The 20,368-nt window shown below is 39.6% G+C and overlaps 1 protein-coding gene across 1 annotated transcript in view; it reads right to left on the bottom strand.

Annotated features, from left to right (window-relative positions):
• SPAG16 (sperm associated antigen 16) overlaps positions 1-20,368 on the bottom strand; it is a gene marked incomplete at both ends in the record, with an annotated part of 408,932 nt that overhangs the window by 200,943 nt on the left and 187,621 nt on the right. The window contains one exon of the mRNA XM_082001578.1: positions 8,521-8,664. Coding sequence (XP_081857704.1) covers positions 8,521-8,664 — 144 coding nt within the window. The remainder of the gene's footprint in view (positions 1-8,520; positions 8,665-20,368) is intronic.

Genomic DNA, 20,368 nt, shown 5'->3' with positions numbered 1-20,368 from the left:
AGAGCTCCTCAGCATGGCAGGAGTAGCAGAAAAAAAGAAGGCAACTTCTGCACAAAAAAACAGGATCTAAATGTGTAGCAAAGTTACAAATATTATCATTCCATATTTTCCAAAAGCACACTGCAGAACTGATCTCTCTAAAGAAAAATAATGAGATACATACATTGCTTTTCCTTAAAATACTGAGTTAACACAGCCCTTTGAAATTATGTAAAACATATTACATTTATATATGTATCTCCCTCTCTCAATCCCCAAAACTCACAGAGAATAACCAACAGTTACACGTGCCAGAAGAGATTAGTATGGGTAGAAACATTTGGCTTGTGGGAGTGGGTGGAAGGGGAAAAATTTTAATCAAATCCATTACCTGGTTATTGATTTCTCTTTGCCAGACTGATCCTGTAGAATACTTATAAAGCCTTTGACATTGAGACGTTTGGCCAAAGATATTGGATTAGACTAAGCAAAAGCTGAGCTTCTCATGTAATCTCTCATATTTCATTTATATGTGATTTATTCCTTTGTCCAGCAGAGGCTTTTTATTGATAAAAATAATGAGATTGAGACTCCCAAAGGAAATCTAATGCCCACCCAAACATGTTTGTGAAGGAAAAACAGTAGGCTCTGTAGGCCTGAGAGAGAAAGATGTTATGTGAAGACTGTTTCCTTGCACGAAAAGTATGAAGCTTGCCAGAGATTTTGAAATAAACAAAACTACTTTCAAAATCAAAATTTTGCTATACTTGAAAACACCAAGTACACGGTTAATACTATACACCATCAAAGCGACTAAAAGCCTTCTGCAATAGTATTTTCTTTGCAGAATAAATGAATGCAACTTTTTTTTACTTCCTCTATTAGCTCAGTTTGATAAAACATCTTAACAAATGTCTGGTCTGCTGAATATGATGTGTTACATAAAGCCAGTTAGATGACGGAAAATTAATCGCACCAGTCAAAAGAAGTTTCTAACCACTGTCAAATTTAATATGTAATCTGGTAACTAAAGGCTTTGTTGAACTACATGAGAATCCAAGAGTCTCTAAGAAATTAAATCATTATGCCTTTGTAATACAAATGCTGTTCAAAAGTCCTAAGTAAAATGTATCGGACTATCTTGCATTTCTTTAATACCTATCAACAGTAATAAAAGGATAAATAAAAAACATCTGTTTCTGCAGTGAACCCCAAATTAGGTTTTAAAGCCTCTATTTGAATGCACAAATCAAAATAATTCTATTCCACTGATAGCCAACAGAGACCTTTGTGATTAACATAAGTCTTACAACTCTGTCCTATGTTAAGGCTTAGAGCAGAGTTAGTGGCTTTAAAGTCTCAGACTTGTTTAATGTATAATGTAGAATTCAGCATTTATGACTCAAAAACTAGCAGAAAGATTCTTCTGAAGATCACTGTTTATGGACAGTGATCTCTGATATTAACAGCAATATCCAAGATCCTTTCATCAAGAGGACCATACGTCTGGTTGGCTCAGTGACCAGACAGAAAGGGTAAACACTGGCATTTTAATTTCTCCTCCTCCCTGGCTCTCTTCGATTTAGACAGCGTCCTGCCTGAGCAGTCCAACTCTTTGTTTGAACACAGCACTTCTCTTATCAATGACCCCTGTGAAACCCCCTGGGCCAGTGATGTCCCTTCTTCTCCCATATGTATCTACAGGCCACGAGCCATGAGTATTGTTACCTACAAAGGATAGTTTTGCATTATTTGAGCTCCTTACTCTCAGGCTGAAGATTACAATTAATGGTACTCCATACTTTAAAGAGTATCCATACTTTTAAGAGCTCATGAAACCACCTCAGGCTTTTTCCAGAGTTTCTGTATACAGAAACCTCTGTTGTCCATAATGAATCCAGCAGTTCCCTGAGTGGGCAGAACACATCTCTGGGATGCGTGGCACTTGCTGCACATCTGCAGGCACCTAGGCAGCACGAGCTCAGCACTCCTGACTCTTCTGGAAGGCGATGACAAACTGGAATTGCATTGCAGAGCGATACAGTGCCTACGCAGTGAATTATCTGAGAGGCCCAGGGCCTGCGTAGACAAGTTTGGCATTGGGCTGTAATCCCATGAAAACACACAATTCTTTAACACCACCGAAAAAAAAAACCCAAACAATCTGGAGCACAATAAACAGGAGGGTACCTAAGCACATCACAGCTGAAACTTTTCCATCATGGAATCTGAAAGGGTCCCTCATGGAGACAAATTCTCAGCCTATTCTTTCTCCTCAGAGAACTTCCTTTGGTCCTGAGTGGGTTAACATGTAGAGTCTTACCTTAGTGTGACTGTTGACCCAGCCTGGGCAGCGGCTCTAAGGGATGGGTGGTAACAAAAACCAACACTTTAAAATCACCGACTCCAAATCCTTTTTCCTGTTGGCAGATTTTTTGAAGAGCCCCAAAAGTGTATGCGGAGATCTCTAATTAGAAAGAGCCTCCAGTAGCATAGTCAAATCACACAACTTAATGTTAAATTACAGCTTACACACAGACAAATGCTGCTGTATTTAACTAAAACTAACAAACCTTAGCTTGTAGCAACATTTTGTTGATCCTGGAATCGTAACTTAAGCAGTAACTGTTTGATCTGGAAGTCCCCCTAGTTTCACCAAATAACTGTAGCATCAATACTTGAAAGTCAGTACATTAAGCAAAATGGCATAATAGATAATTCCTGTTTCTTCACATAGAAATAAATACAAATCTAAGACTGGCATTAGGAATTATTAGAGTATGAGGAGGAATATATTTGATGTCAGTAGAATTTTTTAAATTATCCTGTTATTGTGACTAAAGAACCTAGTCACTCAATATGTCATCAAATGCTTTTCATTTGCTGAGGCTTCAATGGGCCATGTACAGTTTTAGTTATTTTAAAAATATTATTTGCAATATGTAACCAAACGGCAAGCAGCCATTTATTTTTAGTGTCAGATTGTCTGTTTGACTCCCTTCATAGCCCATAGATGTTTGTCAACACACAGTGATATATGAGAATATTGTACTTGGCAAGAAGACTGGTGTGGGTCGACACATCAGCATCTACCAGGAATGTGATCCTTCTCACTAGTTCAGTCCATACGGAGCCAAGAGCTGTAGAGGTGAGGGACAAAAAAAGAAGCATGCTCTCTGCTTGTAATTCACCTTGATAATCAAAGAACTACGGGTTCTCGAACTACAAAACCATGGCCTCTGTGAAATTCTGACATTGTAAATGTACCTGCCAAGCTGTCAAGTCTGATTTTTGCTCCTCAACGTTTCACTCCTCCTCCAAGCACAAGTCCTCTGAGACATTGTGAGCAATGAGCAGTGTCAGCTTCTGCCTCTGAACAACTGATCACGGCTGCCTTGGAATCCAGCCTGCCTCTCCTTTCTATGAATGCCTTCCCTCCCGAATTTTGTCCCTCTTTCCCATCACTCCTTCAGAGGTTTCTCCGCTCCCTCCATTCATGGGTTACCGTTCTGCTGGGCTTTATGGTCAATCCTTTCCTTTCTCACATTGAAATTCACCTCTGGATAGTTTCTTCACCAGCCCAAATGACAAAATTATTAAAAAAAAAAATTAAATCATGTTCAAAATAAAGTCAGGGACTTATCTGAGCAAGAATTCATTTCAGTTTCTCAGTTTATTCTGATTTCCCTTCTGCTCTGGAATTTATTTTTTTAAGCCTTAAAAGTTTTTGTACAATGAGGAAATCACTTCCACTGACAGAGTCTTACTTCCACAATTTCATGTTTATCAATCACCGCTCCTTAAAAATTCAAGAAAATACCACTAACCTGGCCCCTTTCATTCAGGATTGTCAGCAACATTTTGGACTGAGACTCGAGGGGCCACCACGGTGCTCAGTCACCCACAGCACTGCAGATTTTAAGCCTGGAAGAGGTTAAGAGCATCCAAGTGGAATTTCCAAATTGTATCCTGTGGTCCCCATCTCGAGCCTTAAACTTCCGCTAGAGACAGGGCACAGCTCCAGTCCAAAGCAGACTTTACTGCTTTTGGCTGCTTATGTGTTGGCCAACATAAGTTTAGCAGTGATTTTGTGCTGCTCAGCTTTACGCAGCTGGAAGAGACCAGAGACACTCTTTAGAGAGAGGTGCTTAGGGATTTCTGCACACCAAGCGTTGATAAATGTTTCATTGCTGACTATCCATAACCCCCCAGCCACACAGGGACCATCAAAATCACTGCCCTCCCATAGCCTGCTCTCATGTGCTACAGAATTCCCCTAACAGTTTCTTGTGAATTCAAGCGCACTTGGAGTTGCTCTTCCCTCCCTAGCCCATTCAACCACTGTCCAAGTCTTCACATCCATCCTCAACATATTTTGCTAATTCCTTCTGCACCCTCTCTCTACAAGGTTGTCTTTCTCATCTATCCATACACAGATTTTCATCAGGGTGACATCACCTCCTTCAGCTTCGAGATTCACAACTTAGAGTTCTTTCAGAATATGGATTGTTCTTTTAGCCAAAGACCTCACGCATCCCCTTACCAGCCCCTTTTTCTAGAATATCAGACAACTACCACCTTTATTTTCAGGATGTTTGATGCACGAATGTACTTACCCTATTTTTTTTTTTTTTCCCCCCTACTTACTAAGGAGACAATACCCACCCCCAGTTTTCCAATAGCAACAGAACCTAAAGAAAATCCACACAGGCCAAGATAATGGCTGTGTTATTTTTTGGTATAATAAACAAATTGATAACAGTTTTGATTTCTCTCCTCAGAAACTGTGATAGTTCAAATAGCAGCAGAAAGAATACACGCAATTCAGCTTCTCTCTCAGGTGAACAGGACATTACAAAGGAGTTGACAATTTGACAATTTTCAGTGTAAGTTTTAAATAGTTGTTTTAAGAACCTACACTTCGTACTTCTTTTTAATTCAGAAAATCATTGCATTCCACAGACTCAAACAACGTCTGCATGAAAAGGGCTACAACCATTTTAGAATAGTTGACTTGATTAATATTTATGAATATACTAAGGACATTACGTATTGTACAGCACACACGTGGAGCAGGAATACAATATTTTACTGTTCACTGGGATTTTATCAGACATTAACAAACACCTCTGCTATGCTGCACAGCTTGGTTCTTTAGCCACCCAGGAAGGTTAGTAATAAAGATAAATAAATCAATTAAATGCCCTGAAATATCTTAGTGTAATTAGAGTATGGTTCTTAAAGGTGCAGCATTAGCATCGTCAGCTTATTCTGGAAACTGGCAGAAGATGCAGATTTTTGTTTGCTATTCTACACATTCGGGCCACCTGATACCCACAGGTAACACCACTCAGCTCTTCTCCATCTATCCAGACTTTAACAGGAAGCCTGTGTGGATGGCTAAATTTGTCAACAGCGACAGGCACTTGCAACAGCTAATTCATCTGCAAAGTATTATTCAACCAAACTGGAGTAAAAATAGTGTTTGTGTTTGAAGTTTGAGCAGTTGTCACCTGAGCTTCAAAAAGGAAGCCCTGTTCTCCCTCCTTCCAGCTGCTGTACTCTGTATATGACAGGACCTGTTTGAAGTTTTACTTTTATTTAAAAAGCTTAAGGCAAAATTCTACTCTCAGATCTGCAGAAAGCATCACAACAGAGATGTTGTGCTCTCCTCACATGCACTGAGCTAGTCTGCTCCCCTTCAACTATTGTCCTGGCAGACACTGCCACACAAGGAGAACACATAGAGGACTAAGACCCTTTGGACAGACCGAAGTGCACTGGGTGCGATGCAAAAAATGATACACCACCAGACTCTGGAGCTTCAGCAAACCACATACTCCCACCTCACTCAACTTTGCTCAGATGTGAAGGAGATGTGTTTTTAAGCAAGTAACATCGTGGAATGAAGCACACAGTCAGGGGGAAAATGAGACTTCTCCACCCCCTCCATCCAATAACTCTTCAGAGAAAACTCAGTGACCTTTGCCCCTAAGACTCAATGGCCTTTTGATACTTAAGGATATTATTGTACTTGAGTACTGGGAAAGACTCGAATGACAATCTTCATCACTATTATGTATTAACCAGCGGGCAAGGTCCAGAGCCTAAACCATACCTTTACCCTTTTACTGTATACGGGTAAGTTCCTACTACCAACCCACATTCTCTCATTGCACTTGGAGACACCCTGACGATATATAAACCCAACAGCACTTTTAGCTTGAAGATTACAGATTTCACAGCTACCAACAAGACTTGCAACTTTACCCCTATTTGCACAGTGGTGGCACAAGGACCACCATAAGAAAGACCCTTGTTCAAGTAATAGTACACTGTGAACATGTGAAAATGGATTTCAGGATTTTAAGTCATTTGTATGTGCAGAAGCACCAGTTAAATTCACATCATAGCTCTAGATTTGTTTCTTCTCAAATTATTAGCACCCTCAATGTCAGTGTGTGGATTATTCTGATGCTGTCCAAAGATGGCTTGAAAGTGGACTTGGGTATGTGACTGTGCATGCGCGGGCGTCCTCTGGCTACAACATTTCTCAGACCAGAGATGGAGATTGTTCTAAACTTGATTTTACAGGTGGAGAGAAGAAACCTAGAGCAGAAATGACCTAATGGTGGACAAAAAAGAAAGAATGTAGAAGTGTGAGACTTCTACCCAGATTTCTACATCACAATTCAATAGCCCAGTGTCACAAAAATATTCTTCTTTTTAATTTTCGGATGAGCATAATTTTAAATCTTTAAAACAGGAACAAAACTAGAGGCCACCTACATTTGATTCCAGAAAAATTCTATGAGAACTTCCAATTTTTATTTAATTGTTTTTACTTCTGGAACACCTGATACATAGAAGACCCCTACTTAAAAAAAAAGAAAAAAGTATGATTAAATGTATTCTGTCGCATTATATATATTTTATCCAGTAAAGGAAGACAATATTTTAACAGTGCTGCTTTTGAATCACTCCAGAGCATTCAGCAGGAGTCAATTTATACTGCAAGAGAATAATGATGTACCTCAACTCATTTTAATTTCAATAATTGAATGAGAAATAGGAAAGCCTATTGAAAGGACTGTATTCTGGTCAAAGACTAATGAGAAAACAGTTTTGAGTCTCTGAGTCAGCGGGTGTCATGGTAACAATGCATTATCGAAATCTGATTAGCATGCCCAGCAGCTTTATAAATGATAACATGCTCTTCTAATTGTATTTCCCTTTCTTTCCCTGTGATGAATTTTATATTCATAACAGGTAAGAGGTAAGGTAGCATGCTGTTTATCTAAAAGTTAGATTTAGGATGTCCAGCATGCTCACAAACACTGTGCAACCTGTCATTCAGTAATCGAAAAATTTTCCTACCATCTTAAAATAAGAAGCCGAGCCTTCCATTTCTCTCCTCCTGTATTACATATAAGTGAAATATTATTCTCTTATTTTAAATATATAAAATTATTTCTAAGAATATACATATGAAAAAGAGAACATTGTGAAACGCAAGCATCTTAAGAAAAAGCCTATGTTCCATAGGTGAAAGAGATGCAAGAAAAGACTAAGTGCATGTTTAATTCATCCCAGAAAGCATGACTCCATTCTTGAGGTTTTGAAAAGAGGGAGGGGATTTTCTCGTGTTAAGAAGATTGTGTGTGCGTTTCTTAACTCATCACAGTATCAAAAATCAGAAGGAACCATGAAATTAAATAGGATGTTTTTCCTTCTCATGAAGGAAAGAGCTAATATTGCTTCATAAAATAAATACAATGAAAATACAGGGTTAGAGGTTTAACAAAGCTCTTTTTACAAGTGAACCTCAGGTGAGTAGCCTGGCAGACCATTATTATATTAACAGGAAAGACCTCTATCACAACTGCAGCCTCACAAATCTGATGAAAAATCATTTTAACATATAGAGGGCTCAGTCTTAACAAACGGATTTTTTTTTTTTTTTTTTTAAGAGTAAAACAGCATTCTATTTTTCAACAGAATGACCAAGAAATCTACTTCATGTTTGGCCTATTTCCATGACCCTTGTAACCTAAATATTTATTTCTTATTTTCAATGTTCACTTTCATTTATTAATTCAGCTTCAAATCTGTATAAAGAGAAAGGAGAAAAGCTCATATTCTTATTCGCTAGGTAAACTCAAATACTCTTAGTCATATGACAAATAGTACCTAATACAAGAAATCAACTTTTCTGTATTATTAATAATGGAACCGTGTTTGTTATAGTGCATGAACACAGAGAAAATGAATACAGCGAGACCTAAAAAGCTTATTACTCCTTGTTACGTGCACTGGCACGTGGACAAAGTTTAAGATGTACAAAATACTAAAAGCAATCAATCTTAAGTCAACAGACTGAAAGCCAGAGGAACATTTATCTCCATGTTTGGAAATTCAGCAGAGAGCGCAGGGATACACTGAGAATAGAAAGTCATCAAAGCAGGCCAGTGAACAAAGAAAAAGCAAACAAGTACTCCCCAGCAAGGATTAGCGCTAGTTCAGGGGACTGTTTGCACTAACCTTGGATGGAAGCAGCAGCCCGAAAGCCAATCAGTGTGACCTTCACCTGTCATGATGATGTCCCCATCAGGTAAAGCCCACATTTTCCAGAGGTGGTCATCACTGCCAGTGACTACAATGTCTTTTTGGGGATGTAAAGCCAAACTAGAACAGAAAAGAAAGGCAGATTATATTCTGTATCAATTCCATTTTATGTGAAATACACAGCAGTGAGCTTCATTTAACCCAGGGCAACAGCTACAAAGGACTCCAATTCTGGATGGACTGAACAAGCAGTGATGCTTTCGAAGCTCATGTTTGAAAATACATGCTACGTAGATGACTTTCTCCTGCTACTGAAGAAAACAGCAAAACATGACTGACTTCTGTGAAACCAGAATCGTTTTCACACTCTCTCGACATTTCAATTGATTAAAACACTCTAGTATGTTTTAAAGTACTTTGTTAGATTATGTTTTTACAAACGTGCAACAGGGTAACATATAAACAAGCCATACCAATGTGAATTGCTTTTTCCCCCACCCAAACTAACCTCAAAAGCACTGGCTTGTCAGCCTGCTGCTGCTGGCCAAAGGGAAATGGGACAAAAGGACTCTCTGCTTTTTGTTGTTGGGAGTTTTTTGGGGGGGTTTTTTGTTTGTTTGTTTTAACTTGTGCCCACAGGTCTAAAGTCTCCTACCACTGAGAAATAACTCAAATGATAATTAGTCCAAGAGCTACAGTCTTTGCCATCATTTTAGAACCTATTCGCCAGAACTAGGTCAGAAAATCCATTTCAATTCTATACTCAAAAGCGTGTTACATGTTTTCATTTTTTATTATGTAGCACACTGGGATGTGATGGAAATCATACACTTATCAAACCCCTATACTGAAAACTCAGTTTATTTTTGATTTAGCAACTGCAGCGCAGCTTAAAATGGATCCAGGGAAGAAAATAAATTTGTTGGAAAGATAACAAGTAGTGTATTTCATATGGATTTGGTTATTTGATTTAAATTATTGTAATGCTTTACTATTTGTTGAACATCAAAAAGTATCTAGAAGTTGACTTAAGTCCCAGGAGTAGATTATTTAAATAGATTAAATCTGGAGTTCAGAACCAAAATGCAACAATGGGGAGAGGAATCATAGCCTGTGCGTGCACCTATTTCAGTTGTGCATCAGAGCTGACAGTTTACAGAGAAAATCACCTATTAAAACAGAATGAGAGTAGAGAGGGACGATGCTAAGCAGCCAAATGGGAAGAAAAGAGAGGTCGTAGAAGGCGCACTATTATAAAAATATCTTTCTAAATAGTACCTTTCTCCTGCACTCAAATGATTTCATAAAATTCCTAAACCAGAACCACAGCTTCTACTATATTGGAAAAATAATTCCCTCTAGCAAATTTGTGCTAAAAACACATTTATGTCAACCAGATTTTCATCAGAAAACACATCTATTCTTGCAGTTTAAGGCACAGTCTAGGAAGATTCCTACAAATTCATCAGTTCAATTCATCTGCTCGACCAAGGAGCCTGGGTTTTACTTATTCTCTAGTTTCTTAGAGAGGAAAAAAAAATGTGTTCTATCTTTGCCCAAAGAAGAAAAACTTCCTCTGCATTTATAGGGAGAAAAGAGACTGAGGGAATGATACTATTTAAATTCTCCAGAGATGCGCAGAGAGCAACTGTATCACTTAGATTGGCCACAACAGATATCTTGAAGAGCAGGGAGGGAATAGAGATAAAAGGAGAGAATTAAAGGCTGAAAGAAGACACGCCAGTGGCCTGCAAATTACAGGATGAGAACAACTGTCCCAGAATCCCTCTGCTATCAGAAACCTCTGACACACCAAAAATCCCAGTGCTGTTTTCTGCAGCATGCATAGGCACGTAGCATTGTTATTCTTGGGACTGCTAAAAAGGAGACCAGCTTCACTGAAAAATCAGTGGGCTAATAACTATAAAGATAAATCCGTCAAGGCTGTACGCAGCCTCTAAAGCAGAGAACCTTCCTCACCGGCATGCACCTGGCTGTGCACAGAAGCGAGACTGGCACAGGAGTATCTTTCACCTGCTAGCAACAAGGACCTAAGATCCTCTGGGTGTAGCAAGGGAAGAGCAAGGGAAAAAGAAACAGAAATAGATTCAGAAAGACTAGAGAGGGAGAAGAGAATGCCCGCTGCAGAACAACTTGACAGCATGTGCTACTGCAGGAAGCTTGATCAACAATTCAGGCCTGTCTATGATGCAATTAGAAGACTGGATTATCCTATTGTGGGAACAACATGGAGAAAACAAACAAGCAAACTGTGTCATATTGATACAGCTTACATTTTTCTCTTCATCTACTTCAGACACCCTCCAGTTCTTCCCTCCAGATATTCCTGCTATTAGTCGAGTGCATGCCTGTTGTGAAGACTTTCCATCAGTTCTCTCTCTTACATTCTTCCTAAATATCTGCCTTTTCAGACCCCAAGATCTGTTACACAGTCTAACTTAAATTGCCTCCACTCCATCTTTCACTCACTAATCTACAGGCTTCCTCCAGATCCCAGCTCGCTTTCTGATCAGTCCTGACCCACTGGCTTGGATGCAGCTGCCTATGGATGCGAGCTGCGCTGTCCTTCGTCCTGCCTCAGCTCCCAGGAACATTTTTCTTGTCCTTAGCCCTCCCAACACACTTCCAGTCCAACTTTTGAAATGCCCAAATTTCTTCAGCGACTAGACATGCCTAAAGAGCTTTGAGACAATCCATAAAGTGAATTTCATATAGAAGAAAACATCTTGCCATCAGTATGAAGCAGCAAGTTTATTTTTCACAGGCTTTTCTTTTAATTGCAGAGCTCTTGTAAAATGCTGCTGCTGTCCAACTTTTTTTTTTTTTCATCCATGCCATTTTTACAGGCACACAGTGAACACTATTTAATTAACGGCAAATTTGTGACATAACCACTGTTGAGCTGCTTCTGAGAAAGGGAAGCCCATTCATCCAAAAGGCGTTCTATATGCAACATTAATTAGGCACCCTTGTCTTCATTTCTGGCAATCCAGCATTGTATAGATTTTTGCTTCATCTCTGTTCACAGGGTCTAATTATTTCCAGCACAGAAGACTTTGGGTAGATTGGAATGGAAATCAATAATGGAACATGTGTGATAGGAACATTCGTTTTCTCCTCCTCCTCCTTTGGGATAGAAGTGGGATCAGAGGAGACTCAGCCAAGGGAAAAAAAAACCCAACACAAAAACCACCAACAAAAAAAGCTCTCAGATTTGCTGCTGTTGAGTATATAAATACCCATGTTTCCACAACTCATTCTGGCATTATAAGACATTCTCATCTCTTCAGCACTTGCCATGGTAGATATATAGTGTTCCCAGTGATTTGCTTTCAAAACAATCATCGATTATTTAAATTTATTTTGACTGAACCATAAATAAAAATATGGTATCTTCAGATGCAAAATACTTTCAGTCTCAGCATGTACTACATTTGATCATTTCACACATACAAAAAATCAACCTTCAGGTTAAAAAATGTTAAATCCAAAGGCGCCTGCGTAACCTTAACTGTGCATTTGTTTTAACGTAAACACTAAGGTGCTGAGGCAGGGGAGATTTTGGTTACATGTGAAGGAAAACTTTCTGGCAATGAGGTTTCTGAAACACTGGAACCGATAGCCATCTGCCATCACTAACCTGTTCTTAAAGCTCTCAGTACACCCATCACCTATTACCTAGGTAGATGGCTTCCATCATGGTTAGGAGAACAGTCTGGTTGGTGTCTTGAGGTTCTTTCAAGTCCTAAGGTCGCAATGTTCCTCCCAAAACCCGGTTCATTCGATGCACAAAACAGACAGTGCTTATATGTGAAGACCAATTATAAAACAATAAAAGCATCACCCCAAACCTCTGCTAAGGCATAACAGCAGTTAAATGCAATTGCAGAGATGCAGGACAGTAAGGCATACAAAAGCACCTAGAATTTTAAAATTATTTTAGTGGCTAAAATATCTCACATCACCACATATTCAGCCTTTTTTTACCAGCTTCCTACAGATCTCAGGAGATTGCAGGAATAGGAGTCATCCAGAAATAAAAACCTAACCTAAACAGTCTCAAAAGTGGGCACTCCTGGAATGAAGAACGCAAAATTAATGACCAAATTAGTACTCCTAGTGACTTATCCAGCCTCACCCAATTGCTCTGTGGTAGAAATAAGGACAAAAGCCGGTTTTCTATGGTTTCACATGTAGGAGTTACACAGAAAAGTATGCTCTCAATATAGACAGCATTTAGCTGCCAAATTCTAATATAGCGTTGTCCTGAATATCACCTGCGATATGTAATTTTTAGAACTTCATGATTTGATCAAATTTATTTGCATTCCCGGATACTGGCAACGAGGATTGTTGTTAACGCCAGTAGCTGCTTTCAGACCACGAAGCTCTTCTGCTGCATTTCTTGCTCCAAAATATGAGAATAGCAGAGTTCTTCCAAGATTAAAAGAAAAACCACAAAAACTTAAAAGCCAAAAAAACCCACACACACATTTTTCTTGGTCACAGAAACATTTTAGCTAATGTGTTCTTACACAGATTCAGCCGTACTTACAATACTTATCACAGGAAACTTCGGTCTGAGCAGTTACATTTGGGTGAAGTTTTAAACAGTTGAAAAACTCTGTTTTAGAATGGAAACTGTGGGGAAATTGTAGGTATTTCATCCTCTACCATCAGGCTCTCTAGGTGTGCTGGAATGGAAGAGCAGAGTGGGTTTTGAAGGCAAGGACATAACGCACACTGAATTCTAGAGGATGGTTACTGATTAGGGCCTCAAACAAAAACAAGTATGCACCTCAATATGAGGACATCAGCAGCCCTACTGAAATCAGTGATATTGTTCACATGCTTGATTATATTGCTGGACTGTGTCCTAAAAATCTAAAGAATTTTTAAAGCCAAAATACTGTTCTAGTCCCAATTTTGCTAGCCAGTTGCACCGAGACCCAAGACGAGTTAACCAAATCATTAAGAACAGTTTCTGTAGCAATGGACGGGCAGATTGCGCGACCTAACCACATTTTTCAACCTCCTGCGTTCACAGCAGCTTTTGAGGCAACACAGCCACCACACCACCCAGTTAGGTCCCAGGTGCAGCTGCTACGTGTGGAGGATCGGCACAGCTTCCTCACCTCTGCAACCGCACTCCAAGGATCTAATTATAATCAAGGTCAATCTCTAAAATTATGACAGGTAAAGAGGCGGAAGACCACACACAAAAATTCAGATCAAGAGAAAGGACGATGATTACCTCAGGATGGACTGAAAGGCAATAGCTAGCAGTCGTGGAAATCCCTTCACGTTCTCTTTATGAGCAGAAAGGGAGCGACAGGAAAACACGCAGTTAATGCTTTGTTCGCAACACCTTTTGGCATACCCGATGTTTCCCTCCTCACCTACGTAATGGCGCTGCGACGAGGGAGAAAAAGCAGAAGCAAAGGCAAGCATTTTGTACAGGGGGTCACCAGGGAGGTGCTGGCAGCAGGGGGGCTGCAGCATCTGCTTCTGTGAGGAGAGCCGGGCACTGCCTCAAGCCAGGCACCGCCTCAAGCCAGGCACGGCCGGTTCCGGCCGGTTCACACCGGCTCTGCAGTGGAGCCACTTGCAGGATACGGCCAAGCCCAGCAGCGACACTGTGGTGGCACCTCTTGGAAAACCTATTAAAGAAAGGGCAGAACATGCTGGGCAGGGAGAGGAGGGGGGAACAAAACCGGTGAGAAACACCAAGGTCAGAGAAGCAGGAGCTCCATGCTGCTGGAGCAGGTTATTCCCTGCCGCCGGCAGACAGCCCATGCTGGAGCAGATTTTCCTGACAGGAATTGTGGCTCACGGAGAGCCCACCCTGGTGCTGACTTTTCCTGAAGCTCTGTAGCCATGGAGAGAGCCCGCAGCGGAGCAGGGAAGAAGTGCGAGGAAGAAGGAGCAGCAGAGAGAAACTGCTCAGTACTGGCCATACCCCCTGCCCCTCACGGAAGGGTCGAGGGGTCTGCAGCACCAGAAGGCTGCTGCTTTCATGTTCGTCTTTGTTTCTCACTACCCCAATCTATTTTAATTGGCAATAAATGAAATAAATTTTCCCCAAGTGGAGCCTGTTTTGCCACGACAGGAATGGGTTGTTATCCCGAGCGTTCTCAGCCTATTTTCTCCTCCTGCCCCGCTGAGGCAGGGGAGTGAGCGAGCGGCTGGGTCGGTGTTTGGCCCTCAGCCAAGATTAACCCACCACCAAGTTAAAACCAAACACATCACAAGAGCCTAATCAATCATTTTGCTCTGTACAACTTACCCTAATATGTATTCTTTGAACAACATCTCTCTAATATAGTTACGTCTACCACCTTTTTATCTTGGCTTGAGTTATCCAGTCTCACCTGCCAGCATACTTCAGCAATAATTATAACCCTGACATTTAATTCAGGGTTTTATTATGCAAAGGTAGCATAACTGAAACGCTTTGCATTCCTGTTTGAGGTCTTAAATTTTATCTTTTCATGACAAAATGGAAGAGGGGAAAAATGCTTTCAAAAGAGAAAAATAAGAGCTAAAACAAACAAAAAAAGGATATAGCAAAAAACACAAAAAGGACATAAGTAGGGGAAAATACCCATGGCAGAAAGCTCCTGTCTTTTGTTTCATTTATGTAAATGCCCTTCGGGAAGTCAGTGATAGATCTCACTCACAGCAATGCTTAAAAAACTCTCTCCTGTCTAGTGAAATTCCTGGCTGCTTCCCAAGCTCCTATGACTCAGGATTTGGGAGGGAGAAAATCTGCTAGGATCTGAACACACCTAACATAAACCTTCTAGTCTGCCCAGCAGATCTTTGTACAGCTTAGAAAATAATTGGAAAACAGTCATCCAGAAACTTAAACCCAGATCTCTACAAGGCCAAAAGACTTCATAATTTACAGTGCTAGCTAATTGATTTATTCTATTCACCATGCACACAAAATCTTCAATCTTACCTGTATAGCAGTAGCTTCTTGTGAAGAAGCAGAATGAAGTCACACACCTTCTAACTTGCCAAAACCAGCTCTCTCAAAAAAAAAACTTCAGAAAGTGAACACTCCATACAATATACAATGCCTCCACAAACAACTGTACTAAACCCATCACTAGAACTCACAGATACAGACACAGTTGGAGTGATAAATTAATAAAATCCATTTTGCGATGCTCTTTGATCACTTTATTTACCCACTCTGTGCAATTATCAAAACACGCTAATTTGTATTAGCTGAGTGTTGTAACCTACCTAGGTTTTACCGCATTAGATCTGATTACGTACATGCTGGGCCAGTGTAGAATAATTTTCTTCTTAACAAAGTTTGGCCCTGCATCAAATCTTAGAAAAATTTCAAAAATATCCTGTTGATCTGCATGTGTTTTATTTAGGTCTCAGTCCTTTGAAGATATATGTACATTCCTGAATTACACACTGCCAGGAGTCCAGACAATTTCACAGCATATTAACTTAAAAACATACATAATCGTTTTCCAGATAGAGTCCTTAATCAGATCAGAGAAAGGGGATTTTTCTAGAACCTATATAACAACATGCACCTTGTTTATATTGTTATAGTCTTGTGTACTGTGAACCTCTGCCACCTAACATTAAGCCTTTTAGCTAGAATTATTGTAAATAATAACCGGCATGAATCTGAATCACTTCTTAGAGAATCTTTACTTATTCATTCCTTCCTTTTGCTTACAAGGTTGTTGATAATTACCATTGGCTAAAAAAAAAAAAAAAAAATCAATAGAAAAATAACTTAACCCACCACGTCAGCTGTTACACATTACAGAGACAGTGCATTTCTAACCTGCCTTAAGCCAACGCAGCAGGCAACTAACAGATCTCCACCTGACTCCACTGTTTATTTTCAGTCTGCAGAATCTGTGTGGTGTTTTGTCCTTTTTTTTTTTTTAACTTATTTAAAGTGTCATACCATTTAGATGATGACATAGCTGCGAATAGAACAATGGATAAATAGTTTGGAGTATTTTTTGTAAAACTGAGGGTGCTTTTAAAAAAACCAGAACTCTAGTCATTCCCTGTGTTTCTAGTAGCTCACAAGCTCTTATTTTATATCTATCTGAATCAATTTTCAAGCTTAGTCAACTTTCTATGTACCCAGCATACTTTAAGAAGTAATTAATGCAAAAAGAAAAAGAGAGAAAGTAGCAAAAAACAAGTAGATGCAATTAAAATCTTAAAACATTGACATCCCTTCCTAATATCTTCCCTCAAGTGAAAGCTGTACTTCCTCACCTGCAGTGATTTATACCACGATTCACACTGCCCATCACCATGTAACTCATCTTTTACTATTGCTTCCTTTATGAAATATGCTAACTTACTTTCTTTTAGGGAAAGGCAGTCCCATATGAGTATTGAATTACAGCATTCAAAATAGTATTGAAACAGGATTAGCTTAGATCTGCAGAGTCTTAAAGCCCATTCTGACAGAGATGGCAGCTCACAGGACAGCCCTCTAGAGCAGCAGGGAAGAGGTTACACATAACCGGGGTCAGACCGCGCACAAACCTTGGCGAAGGAGCAGCCCATGTATTTTCACACTGCACCTGTGATTGTGAACCACTCCACAGGCAGAGAGGCAAAGGGAAAGGCAATGTAGGCAAACTCGCATAAAATTTTCCCTGTTCAATATATAATTGTTGCCTATTTTTTGACCTGTGCATTAGGTACTTGTTGGGTACGGAGATAATAGCTTGTCTTCCTTTGTAATGAAAGACAAACTGCTTTTCTAAAACGCAATTTTAGCTTGACCAACTTGAAAAGATGCAGATTGCTTTCGCAAAAGCTTCTACCTGCAGTCTGGCTTGAATTAGTTTTCATCATTATTGTTAGCAATTCCCAGTCTTCCGTTGCATGGCAGCTTTTTCACAGATGATTAAGAGCAGTGTTGTGGTCTACAAGAATTTGGAACAAAAACTACTTGAAACTTGCCAGTTGGTAAATTCTGTTAAATTATCAAGGTTGATAAAAGAAAATATTTTAAAATATAATTTACAATTAGAGCATCAAACTGTCAACTCACACTGCTAAATTAATAAGAAACCAAAGCATTAACTTTTCAAGGTCAGCTTCCCTCCCGTGCTTCTTTTTCACTTTTGAAGGCAGGGAAGGGTGTTATGCTCTGTGCTCTATTTCGGTACCATAATGCTGAAGAATGCTTCCATCAACAGAATTAATGGGAACTCTTGGGAGAAGAAAGTTACATAAATAGTTTCTTCACCGTTAGGACTAAGAAGCAAAAGCTGATTACTAAAAATCACGTTCTTCCTCTGACTATCTTTGTAACCGGGCATATATGTATGAGAGAAATGGATTTTAGGTTCAGAAAGGATCACAGTCATTCTCTAATCCCATGATCCCTAAATTGTAGGCTGCAGACCCCGGGTGGCCTGCAAAGCTCTGCCGAGTAGCTTGTCTGCCCCAACGGTTGTGCAGTTTTCCCCACTGAAGAAGGCCATTCAACTTTTCCATGATGTTTCAAGCGAAAAGTTTTTTCAAGCTATTTGCTCTACTCTCATCTCCTGCACAGGATTACAGAAACATATGATGAAAGGCATCATCTAGTCCACTTTGTGCTAAGGAAGGATTGTGTAGACTCACCCAGCATAGTTTTGTGTAACTTTTCCTTGAAAAGGAGGTTCTACAACACCTCTAGGTGGCTTTTTCTGGGCTTCATACTTCAAAAAGTTTTTTTCTAAAAAACAACCCTCATCACTCTGAATACAAATTATAGAGATTTCCCTTAATTCTTGTCCCAGGAATATGGAGAATAATTTCTCTCTACCTGTTGTCTTAAATTCTTTACATATCAGCTGGTTATTACTAACACCTTAAATAAGGCAAATTAATTCTCTAACTAATGCAGTTTTCTAAACTTTAAGAAGTCATGACCAAACATGGATATAATATGTCAACTTAGACCTCACCAGCCCTAATTTGGAATAATCACCCAACTTCAGAGAGACCCCATCCCTCTTCACACATTCCAGAATTACATTTCCGTAATTTGCAACAGCAATGCATCATAGACTTTGTTACCCACTTTTTCTCTCGACAGGTATTCCCCATCTTGTATTTGTGCACCTGAATTCTTTTTCCTAAATATATCATACGGCACTTTATTGAATTTCATCTTGCTGTTTTGAGACCATCTCTCCCATTTGCCAAGTTTATTCTGAATTCTGATCCGATACAGAAAGGTATTTGCAACTCCTCACAGCTTGGTGTCATCTGCATATTTTATAAGCTATTCTGTATTCCATCACCCTCACTGCTAATGAAAACACTGAACGGAACCGATTTCCCAAGCAAATTCTCAAATTGAAACGCAGGCTGTGGAGTTCAACCAAGAGGCTCCTGCACCCAAACCGTTGCGTTGGTTTGTACTAAGACTTATCCTTTAGGAGGGCAGACAATACGTATTTTAAAGCCTTAAATGCAAGAAAAGCCACCATTTTGCTCTGCTAAATTGCTGCAGTAGTTAATTATCCTCTTTTTATTTTTGCAGAACTTCACTTGAAAATCAGGCCAGCTTCACTCTCCAGCTGCATATTATACTCTGTTTACTATATCAGAGAAAGAATACCCATAGAAAAGATTGACTTAAGAGTCTACCATATCACTCCTTAAACTTTGATGGATTAATCTTCACAGACAGTATTAACTGAGGTTAAGAATTCCTGAAATGTTTTGTGAGACTTGAACAAAGTAATGCTGTTTTAGGAGAATCAAGTCATACTTTTTGTTTGCAATTCCCAGCTCTGCTATAGAATTATGTACTATCACTTGCAGAAAAGTATCACCCCACTGGGCAAATCTAAGACCTTTAAAATCATGTAATTTCTACAATCTTTGCTATGCAATCTTTGGCGTATTTGGCAAATTTCCTCCCCGCCTCCCTGCACAACTTGCTGTCCATAGGCATTACAGGGAACAAAGCAGAAAGGAAAGCTCCTCAATACTGGAAAACAACCTCAGAGAGACCCAGTTCCACATTTCTTTCCAAAAACTAGAAACAGGTCTCAGGATTCCCTTCAACTTCCAGCATGTGCAGCAAATAAGAACTTGGGAGAGAAGAAATTAGAGACTTAGTTATTCTGGGACACAGACACCCACACAAGCTGAAGACATATTCCAAATGTTGACAGAGAGTTAAAGAAAAAACAACCAAACAACAAAACAAAACCTTTATCTGTTTTATAGCAGTTATGACACATATCCAGCCCTAGAAAGCACAGAAGATGGGCCAAATGATCTGATTTCTTGAATACTTACAGTTCTTTATTGCAATACACACCTGCAAAAATGGAATGGAATAGAGACGTTCCATTTAAGTGGTCAGGATTCAAGATTCACATTTTGGTGACCAGAGTATAGTATCAAAAGACAACCACGATCAAGTGTGCTGTGACACATGGACATGCCATGCTGCTCTCCTGGGCATGGGAAAGTGCATGGCTGCTTTCCCACCTTCCTCTCAGACAAATTCCATTTACACCATTATCATCCTAGTATTATAGTAATGAATGCAACATTTACATTTTGACAAAACCCTGAAGATATTTCTTGTAATGAACGCTGACCGCACAGAGAATAATAATCTTCATGGTCGAATCTCCTGATTGCCACATGTTTCTCTACATCCTTCTAGATGCAAAAACCGTAACATATCAGACCCTGTAAATTGTTAAGCAAGGTGGTTCTCGCCTTTATACAGTATAAAGATGCATTAAAGATTGACAGAAAAGTTTGAACCAATATAAAC

The sequence above is a fragment of the Phaethon aethereus genome, assembly GCF_964289735.1.
Source record: "Phaethon aethereus genome assembly, chromosome: 6".
Classification (NCBI taxonomy): domain Eukaryota; kingdom Metazoa; phylum Chordata; class Aves; order Phaethontiformes; family Phaethontidae; genus Phaethon; species Phaethon aethereus.
Note: the sequence above shows the minus strand (reverse complement) of the source record. Positions and strands in the feature narration are given on the sequence as shown.